At 31.3% G+C, this 21,425-nt stretch overlaps 2 protein-coding genes across 3 annotated transcripts; both read right to left on the minus strand.

The window, feature by feature from the left end:
• Positions 1 to 6,921: 6,921 nt before the first annotated feature.
• LOC105796364 (zinc finger BED domain-containing protein RICESLEEPER 2) lies at positions 6,922 to 14,373 on the minus strand. 2 transcript variants are annotated; one of them, XM_052627881.1, is made up of 14 exons: positions 14,180 to 14,373; positions 12,963 to 13,012; positions 11,708 to 12,119; positions 9,376 to 11,161; positions 9,204 to 9,238; positions 9,000 to 9,117; positions 8,798 to 8,923; positions 8,530 to 8,681; positions 8,347 to 8,429; positions 8,112 to 8,223; positions 7,844 to 7,936; positions 7,669 to 7,749; positions 7,360 to 7,589; positions 6,922 to 7,265 (listed from the first exon to the last, which is right to left on the minus strand). In XM_052627881.1, exons 1-14 carry the CDS (start codon positions 14,222 to 14,224, stop codon positions 7,121 to 7,123), a joined length of 3,468 nt encoding a protein of 1,155 aa, XP_052483841.1. In that variant the 5' UTR covers positions 14,225 to 14,373; the 3' UTR covers positions 6,922 to 7,120. The 2 variants fall into 2 exon arrangements, with proteins under 2 accessions (XP_052483841.1, XP_052483840.1); XM_052627880.1 differs by having other exon boundaries at positions 9,376 to 11,185.
• LOC128039789 (DELLA protein GAI1-like) lies at positions 14,360 to 15,305 on the minus strand. The gene is made up of 2 exons (XM_052628317.1): positions 14,444 to 15,305; positions 14,360 to 14,373 (listed from the first exon to the last, which is right to left on the minus strand). Exons 1-2 carry the CDS (start codon positions 15,303 to 15,305, stop codon positions 14,360 to 14,362), a joined length of 876 nt encoding a protein of 291 aa, XP_052484277.1.
• Between the last annotated feature and the right edge of the window lie 6,120 nt (positions 15,306 to 21,425).

Below are 21,425 nucleotides of genomic sequence, written 5' to 3' on the forward strand. Positions count from 1 at the left end.
ATGAAGTTTAATTTACAATCTTTGGGGTAAATGTGTAAATATGCAAAAGTTTAGGGGCAAAATTGTAATTTTTCAAAAGTTTGAGTCAAGGGCTGTTTTGATAAATGTGAGTATTAAATAATTCAAATGTGTTATTATAGATCAAGAAAGAAGTGGAATCGACATTGATCGGAGAAAAGAAAAGATTAAAGACTAAATTGCTAAATTTTTATATTATTGCACTAAAGTAAGTTATGTGTAAATAATAGCAATATATTTTTATAAATTGTGAATTATTATTGAATGTGGAAGGAAAATTGTTTATGAATTATTCAAGTGATAAAGTGTTTAAAATAAAGTGTTAAGTGTAAATTCCCGGTTGAATTTACGAATAGAAATGGATACAAGTGACATGTCACTAGAGACAAGTGTTACAGTGAGTCCTGGGTGCTGGGTGATCTAGCATGTGTTGCAGACACCTGACAGCTTGTGTGAGCAGGCCCGTGGACATTTCTAGTGTTATTGATCAGTGGTAGCCCATTTCTGATTCGGTGGTAACCGGCTACATTTCAGTGGTAGCTTCGGCTACATATCAGTGTGGCACTTATGTGCTAATTCTCTACGTATCCGTGTATATTCCAAGTGTTCAACGAGAAATTGACTAAGTGAAAATACATGAGATCATGTAACGATTAAGTGTAATTGAATGATGAATATATATGTGGAATTGAATTGAATAGTGATCGAAAGTGAAAAAGTGAAATTATGAAATAGTAGAGTTAGCAACAAAATAGTTTTGGACAGAAACAGTTGTGTGACTTTGAAAAATCACCAAAAATGGTGCTAATCGAATTAGAGAGTGAATAAGATATGAAATAAAATCTTAATGAGTCTATTTTTACATAAAAGAAACATAGCAAGCAAAAGACTTATATACTTTGAGATATTTTAAGTTTAGTGAGACAGGGTCAGAATGAGTTTGGAATCCCCTATTCTGAATTTTGAAAATTGTTAAAAATTGTACAAAAATAATTACGGGCTAAAATCTATATGTTTAGAGCCCTGAATGAGTCTATTTTCAAGTAAAATAAACGAAAGTACCATCCGAATTCTGTACAGTGAGATAATTGATTTTTAGTGAAGAGAGGTCAAAACTGTCGAACAGTGAAACAGGGGAAACTTTAAAGAATAAATTGTACTTATTGGATAAGCCAAAAATTCTGAAAATTTTATGGTAAGAAGAATGCGAATCTAGTTTCAGTTAAAATTAATGGACCTTAATTTGGAGCTCTGTAGCTCTAGATAAAAATAATTTAATGACTCTGACTCGGATAGACAGCTTTGAATATACATGTGAATGAATAGTAAAATTATAGAAAACGTTATTTATAAGAGTGTTATGTACATTAAGGATGTGGAATGGAGTGGAGGAGGAGGAAAATAAAATATATGAATGGTTTGTGCATAATTGGTCATGGTTTAAGCTCATGTGAGGAAATGAAGTTTTATAGCTTATATGTGTGGTATATTTGGAATATGATTTGGCATGAAGTAATGTCATGAATGGTTCATGAATTAACTCATGTTGGTAAGTTTGATACATAGTTACAGAATTCATATATATATATATATATATATATATTTGATATTTTGTTATGTGATTCAGGAAAAGAGTAAGAAATGGCATAATGCAAATTTGATCATGATGTTAGTTTATGTTAAAGGTGTGTTTTATGGTTAAATTTTAATGATTATTTGATAATTTTAGGAATGATATAATATGTTAATTCATATGTTTGCTATTGAATTGTGAAAATTGTAAAAGAATGAAAATTGAATTATAAGTTCAAATTGAGTAGAATGCGGAGTTGAGTACTTTCGTTCAGTGATAAAGACGAATTGACGGAAAATACCATGGATGGACCATGACAATAAGTGATATGTAATTCCGTGTAAGACCATAGCTGGGCTATGGCATCGGTATATGTTATGTGATTACATGTAAGACCATAGTTGGACTATGACATCGAGAAAATAAGTACTCAATTCCGTAAGGCGTTCACTAATTTGACAAAGTTGGTAAGTGTTACAAGGACTCATATTCAAGTGATAGATTTATTGTGATTGTTGAAGTTGAATTCAATTAAGTGATTTCACCAATTGGATATTGTATATGGCAAAATGTGTTAGTGAATTACATATTTATGAAATGATATTTGAAGTTCAGTAAGTGATATATGAAATTAATATGAAAAGATTTATGATTGTTATTAGTATTGTTTCGACATAATGTGGATTCTTTGATGTTGAAATGATTTAACGGATTTATTGAGCATATGAATGAGTATGAGACTCATACGAATTAGTATAGATATGTACATGTGTCTTATAAGCTTTGAAATGATAAGACTTGTGAATTGTGAATTAATCTGTGTGAAAGTATATGGGATTGATTAGTGAATCTTTACAAGATATTGAATATTTAATATATTACAATGATTTAATAGGAAAAATATGACGATACGAGAATATGAAATGATACGGATCCATTCAGGTACTCGCGAGAAGCAAGTAATAATTGATAAATTCATATGACGAGAAAGTGAAGGATTATAAGTTCATATATGGCTATGAAATGAACAAATGGTGATAGCTATAAGGCTTGGATCGAATGAGTATATATATATTGGGCCTTGTAAGCCCTAATTAGCAATTCGAAGATAATAATTTAAAAGTTTTAATCTGTATGAAATTTTATAACTCAGTTTAATATGTTTATAAATGTATGTGTTTTGGTAATGCCTCGTACCCTATTCTGGCGTCGAATACGAGTTTGGGGTGTTACATAAAACCTTAGGCTTGACGACCCTAAAAAGTCAGTGGGAATGAACTCGAAATTGGTATTGCCTTTCCATGAAAACCTTACCCCAATCTGGTCTGAACTATGACATCGAGCGATAAGTAATTCTTATCGACTCATTAGGTTAGTGGAAGGTCGAGAGCACCTACTAGGTTAATGACTAGTTGATTGAATAGAACTTGAAGTAGGAGTTAATTATGAACACTGAAGCAAGTTAGTCTTCTTTCCTTTAATCTGATAAAATTTGCAATTTGTTTCCACAATTTTTTTATTATTTTTATAAAATAGCTTTTCTCATCACCTTAGGAACAATCTTAATATAATTTAGTTAAAGTACTAACTAGACCCATTATCGTAATATAATCTTAGGAACAATTGTAAAATTGTTAAAATATTACATTACAAAGGGAATGTAAGATTACCTAAGGAATATGTGTTATTGAGATTACCTCTTATATTCCGAATCTTAATATTATTGACTCAAACAACTTACGAGTATTAGTGTTTCATTTACACCCAATGATATTTCAATCAGACCAGACCGAACCAGACAGTTGAACTAAAGCTGGCCGAAATACCAATCTAAAAAATGATAATGAACCGAAAATCCGAACATATCAAATGAACCGACAATTTAACCTATTCAACTACCAATCTGATTCTAAAAACATGATTTAGAAGCATTATTTTTACACAACATGTGAAATGTAACATAGGCGTTTTACGAGTTGAAACGTTGAAGTAAACGATTGAATTGATCAATGGTAGTAAGTCAGTGTAATGCATCTTTTTAGCTCAGATGTTGCTGAGTAACTCACGATGTGCATCCATGCTGTATATCTTTATGTACACTTCTCAAAAGGGCCATTATTAATTTATTAACTTTTTATTCCTTCTTTAAAAAATATTTTAATAATTAAATTTAAATAAAATTATTTTATTTTGCGTTTTTTATCATATTAATATTGAAGAGGAAAAATGTCATGCTTATTATTTTATAAAATCATATGTAATTTGACATTTTTCGATTCAAATTGAGCTGTTTAATCTACCAATTTTCAATTGAATTGATTCAACCAATCAATTTAGTTTAGTTAGACCTAAAAAATAAAAATAAAAAAATGAAATTTAACCCAATTCAAGCCAACTTAATTACAGGATCAAACTAGCATGAAATATACTTCTTTAATATTATTGTTTGGTACTTTTAATATTTACATTGAGCTCCAATTATATTCAGACTCAAGCTACGTCGGAGGGAAAATTTTTTCTAGCATTATTGTTTTTATCTATAATATTCAAACTCGAGACCTTATTTAAAAAAACATCAAGCTTCTTTTTCGCTTGACCCAAAAATGTTCATTGAAATTATTATTATCTTATACCTTTAAAATTTAAAAATAATAATAATAAAAGAGGAAAATAAAGAGTCTTCGATTTTATAAATGGTAGGATGGTGAAATTTAAAAATTTTGTCTAAAAAGAGGTTTAAATTGAATACTTGATAATTACAAGGGACTAAAATTGAAATTATTCTATTTAACCAAGAGGGGGCCAAGACCCTTGCCTACCTCCCTAGGTACACCTAGACTTGTTCAAGAGTTGATTACCCATCCATGCTAGAAAACCTGTCCAAAATTTGAGAGGGTTTGAGCAAAAATATTATTCCCATAAAATGAGCTTGTTAAAAAAATAGATCCATTTAAAATATGGGCCGAGCTCAGGCTTAAACATTCAAGATTTGAGCTCGACCTTTTTTTAAGTTTATAATTCTTTATATTATATATATTTTTATATATTATATAATTTACAACACATTAAAAAATAAATCTATACTAAATATATAATATTACTTTAATGTAAACATTAAAATTGTGTTAAGATGATTATATAAAAAAATTCATTAAATAAAAAAATCATTAAATATTAAATTAAAAGAACATAAATATTTTTAAAAAATAAAAATAATATGGTCAACGTAAAATGGGTTTGCATAAGTTTTTTTGTAGATAAGGGTGAATTTAGATAAAATTTTAGGCCTATATTTCAGATTGGTTTGGGCTTGAACAAATATAAAGTATGTTAATATCATACTTAGACCTGATCCGACTCATGAACACCTCTCTAAGCCTACACCCTTGAAGTTGATAATTTTAAAAATAATAGCAACTAAATGTTTAAATTACTAAAATTTGTTTCCACAAAGAATGAGAAGTTCAATTAAGAGAACAAGGTAGGGAAAAAGTATCATAGAGGATCCTGTACTAGGAGTCGGATTGCATTTCGCCCATTTTACTGAAAAATGGGCAAATTAGTCCTTGTACGTTGGCACGATGCAAATGTGGCATGCCACATATCAGTATCTGGTTATTTCATCAGTCATACTAGTTTTTAACCGTACAAATGGAAGAAATTTTTAACAAAAAGATTAAATTGCTCTTTGATTTAATGTAGAATAACTAATTTGTCCATTTTTTAAATGGAGGAAGCAAATCTAACTCTTAATACAATCTCTATAGTTTGTTTACCTACAAAGTAAATAGCAATAATTTTATCGTATGTTAAAAATTAACAACCAAGAATTCCACATTAGTTATTTCAACAGTGAAAGACGCAAGGATGTTTTCCACTTCTTGGAAAGCTCAACAATATTGGTGCCTCAAGAATGTTTTCTACTTAAAATCAACGTTCTATAACATATGCTCTTTTGCTAAAAGCCATTGCAACTACTAATCAAGCCAAGATTTTCTAAGAGATCACAAAGAAAGCAAAAGAGTACACACTAAAAGCTTTACTTGAATTTCTATTGCTATAATAATGGCCTAGATAAACCAGTTAGGTGTATGGAATGGTGGGTCGAATTTCGTATGCTTTTTTCATTTGTCTTCACAACATCCTGCAAAGAGACTTGATAAGTGATTTGAGATTCCTTTTAGTTGATTCATCACTTGTGAAGCCAAGTATATCAGGGCTTATATTCTGCAATGGTGAATGAAGAGTGATAAAGCTGCAAATAGAACAATGAAATTTTCTTCTTCCTAATAGAGGAATGTTAGTAGTAGGTAAATATATATAATCTTACCGCAATATTCTTCAAAGTGAAAATCAGTGTATAAATTGATGTTTGAAGTAATTCAGTGTTCTTTGGGGTCATTATAATGGATGAATGCACTCTTCTGCACAAAGCAAGAAGAATATATGTAAGGTTATAACGAGGAACAGGGCAGCCGGTACATAAAACAAGGGACTGCAACTTATTTTCAACATGAAGATGTTGAGTGGAATCCTTTATCTTAAATGTTTCTTAGTTATAAGCATGAGAGAGGTAAAAGTATAGTGGAGCCCTTGTATCAGGAATTAGATTGTATTTTGTCCTCTTTATTCAGAAAATGGACAAATTAGTCTCTATACGTTAGATTAAAGAATAAATTAATCATTCTATTAAAAATTTCATATCCATTTTTACTGTAAAAAGCTTGTCCTTATACATTAGCATATAGTACACGTGACACATCACGTATTACTATTTGGTTATTCTGTCACCTATGCCATTTTTTAATAGTAGAAATGCAATCTACTAATACGACCTCAAAACTTTTACCTTTATATGTGTTACTGGTAAGCTGTCTTACAGTTAAATTCTGCTATTGATCTCTGTAGTTTATGAAAGTTATGGATTTAGTCCTTTATCTTAATTTGTTGTTTTTCAAATTTTAAAATGCCATAATGATAAATTTAGCTTTAACTTTTATATCTTTTGTCAATTTCACTTTTATTTTTTCAAATTAATTTTGACTATTAACCTTTCAAAAAGAGTCAAGTTGCTTTCTTTTAAGTAAATAAGGACTAAAATATTAGTCACCTAACTTTAGGGTTAGGCTTTATTTTGATCAACTAACTTCAAAAGCTTTCAATTTCATCACCAATATTTTTAAAATTTAAAATTTTAGTGACCCACAATTAAATATTTAACAAGAGAACTAACATGGGCTTATTTTTATTGGTTTAATAACAAATTTAGCCTCCGAAACATGAATAATGAAAGGAAAAAGAGAAAAACTTAACATCCAAAATGGAGTCAATTGTTTAAGCTTGAGCTAAATTAAAGTGCAAAAAGCTCAACATCATTTCAATTGCGATGGAAAATAAGTATAAATCTAAGGACGAAATACTATATGTGCATAAAAGGGTTAGATTTAACAAAATTAACAATAAAAAGACATTAAAAAAAAACACATCCATTGAATTTCAGCTCCAAAACAAGTGGCAAATTTGTCTATCTTATTTACCATGTAACCTCCCACGGTATATATCAAGAAAGATACGACGTCGAAAATGAATCATATCTTTTTGTGTAAAAGGGAAGAAATCACCATGCATTAGGCAATCACCATATTTCATCACGAATACTCCGCAATCAATCGAGCTTTAGTTGTAGTAAAAAAAATGAAAAAAAAATGGTAAGATAATAAGTAAATAAAATATAGAAAACTTGTAAGTTTTGAAAGATGAAATCTTACTTTTCTTGCTTTGGAATATCAGTGCGCACTTCAAATGGCCATTTCTCTGCATCATTATGACCAAATTCTGGCAGTAGATAGAGTGCGAACCACTGGAATATTTTTTGTTTTTCGACACTATTAGACATTATCCGAGAAGATGGTATCGGATCTAACCATGAAATCTTCTTCTCTTTGGTATCTACACAAAAAAGAACCCAATGTGCTGATAAACACATTGGTAGAAACAACTACAAAAAAAAAAAAAAGAATTACAATTAGATATGATCAACTATTTAAATCCAAGTTACATCACAAGATTGAGCTTACTTTATGGACCCCTCTTAACTTTTCATCTTTAAACCATGCTAATACTTCATCTTCTGATTTGGATCCTTCTATTAAGCAAGTCTGGTGATTGCAAAATATACAAGTTAAATGGTACTCCCTTTACATAATTTCATATAAAAATACCAATAATTTTTGGCAGGATAAAAATTCTTACAGCTATTAGAGAATCAAACGAATAATGTTTGATGTATACATTTGGAAATTTGTCGGATCTCTTCTTAAGCAATTTAAAATAAGTATTAACGACCTGCATGTAATATTAATCATTAATATCATTAATATATCTTCAATCAAAATATTAAATTGTAGAACTATTCACTTTGAAGATGAGTAAAACATAATACTAATTATAATTATAAAAATGATAACAATATACGAATTAAAAAGCTAAGTTATGGTTCAATCACGTAATAAGTAATTACCGAATCATCGATATAGTACTCTAGTAGTGTTTCATCACAATGAGGCACCATGAGTAAAGGTGTTAGTTTCTCGCCCATTAATTGAAATTCCTTGTCCCTTCCAATTTTCTTTCTGTGAAAAGTAAATGTTAATTTATAGTTAGATTTTCCATGAAACATAAACTCTAATATATATAGGTAGATTATAATGATCACTTCTTATTCCGATATTAACTAATTAAAACTAGCAACATACCCGCTCAGCTCACTCCTTTTCCATCTATTTAATCGTTTTTTCTCCTTGTTTGTAAAACTTGAGACTAAATATGTCCGAACATCCTTATAAGAACAAGAAGTTAGAATTCGTAATGTAAGAACACTAATATATGAATAAAAAGTAAAAGAATGTATATAAAAAACATTGAAATAAAGTATGAACCTCTCTACACCATGACCCTTGCTTCCTCAATGTTGTCTCATCATCAGACTCGGAAGATGAGCTTTGAAATCGATCCAATTGATTACTGTTGAATGGTGGTTCATCATATGGAATTCCAATTGCGGCAGCAATGTTGCTTCCATGATTAGTTTCTGTATCAAGAAATTTTGCTTAACAATGGAGTGAGCCATTGCCAAATGTTAAAGGAAACCATTGTTTAAGTAGTTTTGGATTTGTCTCCACTACTAGTTTCTCCATAAGAACTTACTTCCTATTGACGATTCCAACCTATCTCGATTGCAAACCGAAGCTTCCATGATCTCTGCTTTTTCACCAACAGACTCTGAAGAAGAACATTGTGGCTCCATCCAATTGTCAAAAGATAGACTACCATCTGGCATTTCAACAGTTCAATTGATACCAAGTTTAAGTAGCAAAACAGATAATAATGGCAAGTATGGTTCAAATACCATTTTTGTTGAAATCACTAGCAATGTCTCCATTACTACTAGCTTTTTCATGAGGCCGGTTTTTGAAAACTTTTACAGTAGGAGTGTCATTCTCTTCCATCTTTCTTTTCCTTTTATCCTGTGAAATGAAAATGCATTAATGTAATCAATCTTTTGAAATTCTTAGACATGTTGTAGGAAAAAGAATTCAATGGATATTAGTACCATATTTTGCATGGGTTCATGATGTTCTCCATCATCTGTGATAGAAATGAATTCATATAAGTGAAAACTTGATGCAACTCTAAAAAGTAGACCCTCTATTGAAGTGTAGGAAAATAGAATGATAAACTCTAGCTAAACAAAAAGGTCTAAACAAAGTCAAAGTTAGACTTACTTTCTTTTGTAGACTCCAACCAATTTTGACTGCATACCAGAGCTTCCATGCTCTCAGGGTCTAAGCTACTGTAGGCTGGATTTATGGTCATAGCACTAATATTCGAACATGGTGAGGAAACTGATACTGGGATTGCGAGGAAATCACAAGCCATCTTTGCAAGTGTGGGGAACCTTTGAGAATTAACACGCCACCAACTAAGTATGTCTGCATCCGAGGGAAGCAAAGTCTCTTCTAAGTAACAGTCAAGCTCTGACTTCTGTGAAGCCACCTCTTTAACATTGCTTGCAGATGCAAATTTACTGAAGTAGCTCACAATACAATCTTTCGTGGTCTCTGCTGTTAAAGAATTGGAATCATCCAAGACTGAAGATGATGCACTCAGATTTTTGGCTTCATTAGCATACTCAAAGTAAACATCCATGAGAACTTTACGAAATCTTATCAGCTTCATCATACTTTCAAGATCATAGGTCTCATTACATGAGGATCTAAACTTTAACCTTGGATCAAGAGCAGCTGCAATAGTGAAAGCCACATTACATAAGCTCCAATAGTTGTCAAATTTCCTCTTCATCAATCTGACAAACGGATGATTGCTCTTTTTTAGTTGACCAAATTCCTCATATATGTTGCAGAGCTTCGGGAAGTACAAATTTGCAGTAAGGGATTGAGTTCCTTTGATATCATCAAAACATTTGAAACAACTTTGTAGAGTTACTGCCTTCTCCCATTCCTCCTTTGATAGGTTTAGCATAAAATTGTCATCAATTTGCTCCAGCTTACAAAATATTTCTCTTGATCTCAAGGCACTATCAAGTATGTCAGAGTCTGATTCCAGCTTGAAAGAAAGTTCGTGCCATGATTTCCCACCTTGTAGCTTCACTTGATTTACAGCTTCTTGAAAGTTCAGTTTTCCATGTGTTGTTTCAGTGACATATTCAATGGATTTCCATAACTTTGAAAGTATGCTATCCATCTCACGAAACCCATCCTCAAGAAGTGTGGAACTGATGAACCAATGAGCTGAAGAAAGGGAGCCCTGCTCACTAACACAATTTTCTCTTATCTGATGAACCATACCATCATTCAGAAAAGAGTTATCCACAGTTATGGAACATACTTTCTTACTTATATTCCACTCCGAAACAAAGCTCCGAATAATTCCACCTACTACCTTTGTGTCATATACATGCTCTAATTTCCTCAAGCCAAGAATCTTCATCTTTAGTTCCCAACCATCATCAATAAAATGTGCTATCAAACAACAATATGCAGTCTTTCCATGATTGTTCTTCCACAAACTTACTGTCAAATTTAATTTGCAAGCAAGCTGATCAAAATACAACCGAAGTTTCTCTCTCTCTTCGTTATAGATGCGATGTATGTCAGATAACAATATATCTCTGGATTGAAACTCATACATTGGCTGCAAACCTTTCACAAAATTCTTGAAGGCTTCTTGACCAGCCAGATCTAATGGATACTGATGCCTAATAACCATTTTCACAAGATCCAAGTGACTCCTTTCTTGATCAAACGTTGCGCTTCTTTCATTGGTATCAACTGGAAGTATCAACTGGCTTTCTTGATGTTGTTTTTTCTTACCAGGACATACTTTCGAGTGGTTATTCAAGTGTGTGGTTCCACTCTTACTTGACCCTGTAAGCTCCTTGGGGCAGTGTTTACATTTGGCTACTTGTTTTCCATGTTTTTCAAATTTATCAAAGTCCACCCAAACCTTTGACCACGACTTTCTCTGTTTGTTTCGTTTTGTTTCCACAATCTGAGAGTCATCATTGAAAATAATCTATGAAAAATGAGAATAATAAATCATGTATATTACTTTATATGATTTCAATATTTTATCCAAAGGGAAAATCTATTTGATGCTACATATATGTACAATATTTAAGCAGAAAATATGAATACGATGTTGAAAAGATATTCCACCAATATTGTAAAAAAGGTAACTAGATTTTCTGTGAAATTAATTTATTAAGCTGCATTCTTGATGTAAGTTTTTCCTTATGGGTTTCTATGGAACTGATTAGGTTAAAGAAAGACTAGATATCCAGTTTAGACAGACTAGATTTCCAGTCTATGACATTAACAAGGAAGAATAAATAATGACCTTGTTATAAGGCCCTTCTAGTGTGTTAAAAAGGAGCTGCAACAACCTTTGATGAAGAATGTATAGAAATCAGAGAGTCAAAATTAGGAACCGCCACTTCTTAGAGCAAATGTTATTATCATATTAGAACCATAAATGCTAACCCATAATTAATTCAGTGTTGAAATAATATAAGAATATATAAGGTAATGTATTTACCTGCTCAATATGCGCATTTATTTCTATTGCATGAATGTCCCTTGCTTCTTCAGCTATTTTCAAAGGCATTGCTGTGTTTGAAGATGTAGGAATGCTTGAAATGGCTTCTTCTTGGAACTTAATTTCGGGGCCTTGAACTTTTACTGTTACAAACGTTGTCTTCATATGTTTCAAGTCATGGAAGATACGAAGAGCTAAAGATTTTGATATTTCACTCTCAATTGGAGGCCAATAAAATTCTACGATATAAACTTCATCACTTGTGTGACGATTTTGTAGACAGATGGCAACAGCAACATCTATGTTACAATCCTTTAACATGAAATATCTTAAGTCTTCTACCTTTGTAAGAGATGGTTCAAAATGGTAGCCGTCCCTTGATTCAAATGCTTTCTCAAATGCTTGGAGGCCTCTAATCATGTATTCAGAAACAAACATAAATTCATAAGATTTCCTATCTTTCGCATAACAAGAAATAATTTGGAAAAAAAAAGCATGTTTCTTGTTTGGATCTAAGATAGTTTCATTCATATTGTTAACCTTAGAAGCCCCTGTTAAAGCCAATGAAAGCTTGTATTTACAACATAAATTTTTTGATATGTCATGTATCTCGGCAAGTGCAGCTAATCGATTCAATATCAAACCCTGTAAAATTATTAAATAAGAAACAATTATCACAAACAAAATTTGAAAATTTGAAATAACACTGTAAATGAAAAGAATTTTGACATTGTACTTTTAATTTGATAAAGATAATTAAAATTGAAAGGTGACTTTTTCAGTCAGTTATTCATAAATTTAAACAAATTAAAAACATAATGTCATAATTATACTTATTCAAATAAATTTGATTTTTCCTTACGAAATAGGTATTCATAAGTTAAAGTTGGATTGAACAAAAAAATTGAAAGCTCATCCGAGTCAAGTCTAGGCTACCTATAATAGTTAATGTTACTATTTTAAAAATTAAAATAGTTTAAATATGAGTATATTAGCATTTAAACATGTACAAAGATAGACAATTTGCTTAGTCTTGGATAACGTGAATCTTAATAAGGATTAAATAATTTGAATTAAAACTTTTAATAATAAAGCTAATATTTTTTATTAAAAGGTATACTAAAATATAGTAGTTGAGAGTTGGCTCAAACTTGACTATTAATATCATCAATAATTTATTTACACAATTTATAATAATGAACAATAAATATTTTGTATGAAACAAAAAAGGAGGAGGTAAATGTAAAAGTAATACCTCTGGAAAAGGTTGAAGAGGTTGAGGAGGTAGAGGATTTGGATTGAAACCTACAAACATATTCCATTCAATGAAAATGCTATAATTCGTCAAATAAAGAAAGGACAAATGAATCAACTTTTATTAATTCAACTTATTACTAACCATGTCCTAAATATATATTTTAACTTAAAATATTATTAAACTAATAATATGTAAACTATAATTAAAATAAATTAATTTTGTATCCGAGAAATTTTGGTTAAATGAATAAGTCAGTTAATTAATTTCAACTAAATCAAATTAATTATAAACTATTTTTTAAATCCTTTTCAATATCAATTAAACTTTAATTAATGATTCAAAAAGTAGATTTTAATCGATATTTGAACATCCCTGTAAAAGTCATGTGGAAATTTTATATATAATATCAAATTTTATATACATATTATATCAAGTTTTATATATATACAAATATCTACAATTTTATATACAAACTTAGTTGTCACTTGACTTCTCAACTTATTTTCCGACCTTAGTTTGTCTTATATTTTAATTTTTATAATTTTATACTTTTTATAATATTTTGTAATTTTTATTAATTTATTAAAATTTATTATTTTCTATATTTTAAATATTTTTCATTTTTTACAATATTTTCTTTTGCAATTTATATAACTTTTAATTTTTAATTTTAATATTTTTGCAAGTTTTAATTATTTTATTTTTATTTATAATAATCTTATCATTTTGTGCACTTTTCTATATTTTCAATAAGTTTTTTTGTAATTTTATATTTTTGTATATTTTTATAATGATTATAATTTTATTATTTTAATAAAATTAGTTTTCACCATGTGTCACAATCCTTCCATGCCATGTGATGAAAATAACACAAAAGGTAACCATTACCATTTAACAATTGACCTTAATTTTAACAAAAAAATCCTTCAATTAATTAAATTTTAACATTTAAAAGCTCAATTGAATGAAAAAAAAGTATAAAAAGCTAAAATAATTTATTTTAACTCATTTTTAGTAATTTTAAAATAATTTATTTTAGTATGGATGTATCATATGATTGGTGATTAATATAGAAATTTATAAGTTTTCAATGCATCAAAAAAATTGATATATAATTTAAGATTATTTAAATTGAATTGAATCAAAAGCATATTGATGGAATCAATTCAATTGTAAAATTATTATATAATTAAAAAAAAGGAAAAAAAAAATACCTTGTCCAAACTTATGGCTGGTGGAATTGGAATTGTAGTGTCCATCTTCAACTTTGGGTTTCCATGCCGATAAGAAAAACATTGGACATCCCTTGTAACCTAAAATCAAACACTCTTCTTCCTTCCCCATTATTTCTAACAAAATTTCACCCTCAACGCTAAAATTATCTTTCGTGTGGTTTAATGGAATTCGACTAAAGCCAGCCATTGAAAAGAGATGTTGCCATTCTGTCAAAGTTGGTTGCCGCCTAATTATATTATTACCTTCCCCTGCCTCTATGTTGCACTCCCACCCATACTTACAACCAAGATTATGGTGCAACTCCGCCCAGTAATCAACAGTCTTCAAGGAATACTGAAGTGAATCCTTGAAACATGTCAAGAAATTGGAGTGGGTATGATTAGAATAAAAGTCTAGCATGATTACAATCGTCGGATTTATCTCCTTCAATCTTACCAACTCTCTCTCCATTGCTTTTGCATCTCTTACCAACTTCTCAAGTTTAAATTTATAGTAAACCACCACCATTTCATCATCTCTTCTTCTTTTGAAATCTATTTCACATTCATCCACTTCTGCCAAACTATTGCCATAAACCACTTTCAACTCATCCTCCAACTTTACATTAACGGCATCCTTAGTCAAAAACTCCATTTGGCGTGAGAGATCTACATATTCTTTCAGAAATGGTGGAAGTATGTAACTTACACGGACGGATAGAGGATAGCCGAAGAAGTTCGGTAGTGTACGAAGAACTGAATTCTGAAACCTGTAGTAATACGGGATGGAGAAATCAATGAGATGCAATCGCCTGTTTCCCATCAAAGCATAACCGATAACCTTTTTTATGACGCCATTAATACGGCAGCTGTTATAATGATAATATGGTGCAGGATCCACCGGAAAAGCGAAGTAGGAAGAAGCGGGATGCAGTCCGTAGGCTCGGCGAACCAGAGCGTCCGCAAAGTATTTCACCACTATGGTTTGATATGAGTAGGGTCTCTTATCAGCAAGAATCAAGATGTAGTGAAGGCACGCATCGGCTCTTTTCAGATCCCCATCTTCAATAGCTTTAGCGCAGGATAGTAACAAATTCAAGGCGGTGTCGGAAAAAGAAGAAGCCATGAAAGAAGGTGAGATTCAACAGAGTTTGGGTAAAGCAGAAGAGAAATATGGTAGAAAAGAAAGTGAAAGCAGCAAGATGATCACTCAGGAAAAGCGCGTCATTGATCAGTCACGCGGCATACTCACTGTTTCTGTTTGGCTGGCTTTTCTTCTTTTCAAATTTTAGCTTCCACTTGGATATAATTATTTGCCAAATTATTTTTATTCTAAAATAATATTTTAAAAACTAAAAGTTAAATAAAAGGCATGATATTTTTTTTTAATTTCACTTGTAAAATTTAAAAAACCATAATTAAAATATTAAATAATAACTTCTACGTTTTCTTTTCTGCAAAAGATTCACCCAAAGTTGAGTATATTTCCACACTTCCTCCCACGTTCCATCTTCTATTCATTTTCATTCACTTTCTTTTATTTGCATTTTATTAAAATTAAGATAAATGGATATTTTAATTATGACCTAATCTTGATTATATTTTCTACTTACCGGTTATCTTTTTGCTTAACAAATTTATATTTTATTATACTTAAATAATAATATTATTAGTAATAATAGATAATAGTTCCATCCTCGATGAAATATAATTTTTTATAAACAAAATTAGTGGCTAAAAGAATTAATATTTTAAACCGCATTTTATTTTCACAATGTTTAAAGCTATTCTTCTTTACAAAAAAAACATTATTTTGTTGTTCCCAATTTTATAAGGAATAAGCTTTAATCACGAATGGTAAAAAGAAAAAAAATCTCTAATCACGCATTGATCCAAAACCAAGTTCACTAGCGACGGCCCAAAGTAGCAAGGGGCGCTCTAGCCCAGAAGCCAGCGCCCTGAGTTTCATGCCGCGACCCCCTTTCATCAAGTCTCGACGTCATTACTCGTGTCTTGTGGGTCTATTTGCTATTTTAAAATTAAGATGAATGGTTACTTTTGTCTTTTTTAGTACTTAAGTGTAAACATGAGTTTGGATGAATGGTGCGTTTACTTGCGTTAGTGTAAAAATAACAGTGACGGTGAGATTAGATACTATAACAATATTATAATGTGAAAGAAAAAATAAATTAAACACATCGCACCTCAACCCCCATCTAAACTCACACTAATTTATAACCTTAGTTTGAAGTTAGTTAACACTCCAGAAACTCTATAAATAGGATCTTAGAATAGGGATGAAGGATCTCCATTTCCAATTTTAATTCACTTTGCGTTTTGTTTTGTTTTGTTTTATTTATGACTTGCTAAATTCTTCTTTTTTAGATAAAGTAACATTTGAAGTTCGATTCTACAAATTGTGAGATTTAATTGCTCTTAATCTTTTCTGTGTTCTTTGGTAAATGCACGTCTTTTGATATAATTACAATTGTTCAAATTTGCTAAATATATGACCAGTATCTAAAAACTTAGAATAATTGCTTTGTGAGTTAGATAATTAGTCGATCAGTTGGTTTCTAATAACTGTGACAATTGCATAATAATTCGTGTAATCTGGGCATGCAGTCTAACTTAAATAAACCTTGATGTGCATTTGTTTGTTAGAATTAGGTCTGTTTTGTTCTTTAAAACTATTTATAAATTAAATTCTTAATTGGTCGTTATAAGATTGTTTGTCAATAACAAAAGGTAAGAAGATATTATGTTACATGGGAATCATCGATAACTATAACTAATTTATTAAAAACATTGAAATTTATTTTTGCATCGATGTTCAAACCTTTGAATTAAACAGAGAATTTCCTTTGATTAGAAGCTTCATCTCATTGATTTTCCTTACAATTTTAGTTATTGCTATCTTTCTTTTTTCCTCAAATCTTAATCTTAATTTTAAGTTTTTCTTTAAACAAAACCTCTCTCTTTATTTTAATTATTTTAGTTAAAGGAATAAAATTTCTATCGATTTTGTGGATGCAACCCTATTTGTTATTTTATACTATTTATTTTTTCAAGTAAATTTTATTTTCGTAGTTTCAACCATACAATCAAGTTGGTCCTTGTTGAACCTCTTCATGAGAACCTATTCAAGTAATTTTTTAAGTAAATATGCATTAACATCCTATGTGAATAATATCCAAATAAAATTGTGATGTAAAACCATTAATATATGCATAAAATCAGAGGAATATGTGTGTAAGAAATAAAGTATTAACCTGTTCATGGTCCTTACTCCATCAACTGTTGGGGACCGACCCGATTAAGTAACGAACAAGTAAAAATAATGAAATAAATTGAGAAAATGAACACACAAATTTAACGTAGAAAAACCACTTCAAAGAGGATAAAAAATCACAAGCAAATATAATTTTACTATAATGGCAAAAGAACAAAGAGTACAAAAGATAGAGATAAAAACTAAACCCCGAAAACAAAGAACCCTTAAAACGCAAATACAAAATTCTCTAAAAGTGTTATGAGTTCTAATCTCTAATGGGTGTATTTTCTAATGTTGTAAAAGAGCCTATTTATAGGCTAAATCCATAGATCAAATAATAATAAAATAATCTAGACTAATCAGAGTTTGATTGAAATAAATAAACAAAGTTTAACTGGAAGATTATTTCTCAAATTTGACTAAAATAGAAGTCATACTTAACAAATCTCTACATTGACTCATATTTCCACAACGTCATCTTTGCCAAAACCAGCCACGAACCTATCTTGAACTATGCAGGGAATTAATTGAGTCGAATCTATGCTTAGAAGCTGGAAGACTTCTAGCTTTCGACTTATGCATTGCGAAATCAAAACTAACTCAAGTTTGATTTTCACAAACACAGTGCCCTAACTTTTTAAAACCTGCATCCAAAAGAGAACATCTATTCAACGAAATAGTCATACATTTTTCCCTCCTATGACCAAGTTGTCTCCGCTCCAAATGAGTTGACTCTAACTCCATAACAGACGAGAGATGTCTGGTTTCACCCGTCATTGTAGAACTTTCTATAATATAAATATTGTCAGTCATTTTACCTTTTAACAAAATGGAAGCCCCACGAGACACCTTAATGCCGCTCGACTCAATGTTGATTCTGCAACCTTTTGAGTCTAAAATACTCAAGGAGATGTGATTCTTTCGTAAATCAGGTACATACTTGACATTTGAGAATGTCCTAATTGTCTCATCGTGCATTCTAATTTAACAATACCAACACCAATTACCTTACTGGATGAAACGTTTCTTATGTACACAACTCAACCTTTAATCAAACTATATGTGGAAAACCATTTTATGTTGGGACACTTGTGGAAAAAACATCCCGAATCTAATATCTACTCGGACATAAGCTCGAAGCTATCGCTCATTGACACTAACAAGAAATCATCATCGATTTTATCAGCCAAATTAGCGCCACCTCTAAGATAGGCCTTGAAACACAAAAAAAGATTCATGTTTTTCCATACGCAGCATGCTAACAAACCAAATAACGTGGACCAAGGGACCCTATTCCTTTCCAACCACCCAGAATTTCCAAAATTTATCCTAACCCATTCTAAGAGATTTCTTCAAAAAAACTGCGCTTGGCGGTTTTTTGGCACAAAGTACTTCTAAACATCTTTGATAGTCGGGCAGTCCTTACGGACATGTAAAATATCTTTTATCTCATGCTGATATATTGGACATGACATACTCTATCCAATGCCCCTTCGAACACGCTCTTGGTTGGTAAGCAATTTTTGTATGCAAACTAACCATAAGAAGAAACGAACACGGTATTGTCCTTGATATTTCCAAACAGCCCTCCATTTGGTATCTTTCTCGTCCCATGTAACTGCTTTTAATATATGGTACGCACTTTTAATCGAGAAACATCCATTTGTTGTACATATCGAAAAGATTTTATCAAGGCCGGCTAGATTTTATCAGGGCATTCTTTAAAGGCCTCAAGATTCCAAGCTCCATCCTCTGTTTCCATATCCTTAAGGAAATAACCTCTGATCGGCCTATCCGTGGAAGATACATATGTTTTTAACGGCCCTATTTTTGGGACCCAATAGTCCTCCCAACACCGAACCGGTACTCCTACTCCTATGGACTAACATAGATTTTCTCTCAACAATGGCCAAACCTTTGCTATCACTCCCCATACAGTTGAGCAATTCTGTTTCTTAATGTCTTCGAGAATCCTCTCTCTTATCGTATATTTTGAGCGCAAGATCCTAACCCGTAAGTTTTCTTCCTTGGTGACGAGATTATACCCTAATTTTAACAAGAATGAGGTATTTTGGTCTTTCAGGTGTCGAAGGCCTAAGCCACTACACAAACGTGGTTAACATATAGAGCCCCAATCAACCAATGTCATTTTACGCTTTCCTGTATTGGATCCCAAGATGAATTGCCTTGCTAAGTGTTCAATTTCCTCACATACCCCTTTCGGGATTCGCATAGACTGCCTAAAGTAATTCAAGATGGACAGGAGTACTAACTGCACCAATGTGAATCTTTCTACCAAAGAAATTTGTTTAGCATCCTAATTACATAATTTAGATCTAACCTTCATACTTACAAATCTTAAGGTAGCATTAGTGAGTCGTTTGTGGAAGAATGAGATTCTTAGATATGATCCTAAGTTCTGGACTTTTTGAAAATCCAATAGCCTATTCAGGTTATTCCTAAGATTATCATCCACCCCTTGAGAGAAGAATACATTAGTTTTCCGTGCGTTAACCTGATGCCTAAAGAAGCTGCAAAATTGATCCATAATACTTTTAAGCAATAAGTCGTGCTTTATATGTGCTTTATCAAAAATCACCAAATAATTTACAAAAAATAAGTGGGATAAATGTGGTCCTACTCGTGCAAGCTTTATAGGCCTCCATTCGCCGGATGACTTAGTCACTTTAATGCTATGCCCTAACTATTCCATACATAAGATAAATAAACACGGTGATAAGGGACATCTTTAACATACTCCTCTTTCGGGTTTAAACTTTGTTGTAGGAACACCATTCCACAGTTTCTACATGGTAGACGTTAAGATAGCGGATAAAATCACTCTTCGTAAAAAAATATGGTATTCTTGCTGCTTGGATAGAGCATGCAATGAAGTCTCAACAAATCCGATCATAGGTTTTTTCTAAGTCCATTTTGACAGACATCTATTTTTTACTTTTCTTTCGCATAGAGTGGATTGCTTCTTAGGAAATAATGATATTATCAGAGATATTTCAACCCATGATGAACCCAGCCTGCTCTTACGCAATGATGTTGGGAACACTACTTTGAATCTATTGGTAATGAATTTCATACCTAATTTATAAAGAACGGAGCATAGGCTAATAGGCCGAAACTGTGAAATCTCTTTAGGTTGGGAAATCTTCGGAATAAGAACAATGAGTGTGTTATTTAAATATTGGTTAATGGGCCATCCATTAAAGACTTCTTTAACCCACTCACATACTGTGCCTCCAATGTTGTCCCACTGATTTTGAAAAAAGATAGCATGGTATCAATCACTTCCAGGGGCTTTTAATGGGGCCATGTCAAATAATGTTGTTTTAATTTCATCATTTGAGACTTCTTTCCCCAGAAAATCAATATTTTTTTGCTCCAATTGAGGAAAATAGTTAGGAGGTAAACCCATCATTAAACTTGGTTTTCTACTATATAGATTTTAAAAATAGTTAACAGCTTTTAACTGAATTTCATCCAAGTCATACAACCATTCTCTATTCCAGTTACACAAGGCATTGATGCGATTTACTTTCCTTTTATGCATTGTGTGATTATGAAAAAACTGTGTTTCTGTCTCCCAATTTGAGCCAATCGCACCTTGATTTTTGTTTCTATAGTAATTCTTCATGATTTAGTACTTCTTCGAGCTACTTTCTTATTTCTATTTCTTTTCTAGATATTATTCTTGAGTTTGACTGCTCCATTTCCTTTTGTACTTGGTTTAAAGATTGTATTAATCTTCATTTAGAAGTCCCAATATGTCTATATACCCTTTTATTCCACTCTTTAAGGCTGATGGTGAGTTTTTCAAAGGTATCAGTCATACTCTTATTATAATGCCACAAGTCTTTGACAGTTCTTAAGAAGTTCTGATGTTGTATCCACCTAGCTAGGAAGAAAAATGGGCATTCTTTTGGTAGGTTAACCTCTGGGCAGAAGCTAATGAGCAAA

Source organism: Gossypium raimondii, chromosome 3, assembly GCF_025698545.1.
Source record: "Gossypium raimondii isolate GPD5lz chromosome 3, ASM2569854v1, whole genome shotgun sequence".
Lineage (NCBI taxonomy): Eukaryota > Viridiplantae > Streptophyta > Magnoliopsida > Malvales > Malvaceae > Gossypium > Gossypium raimondii.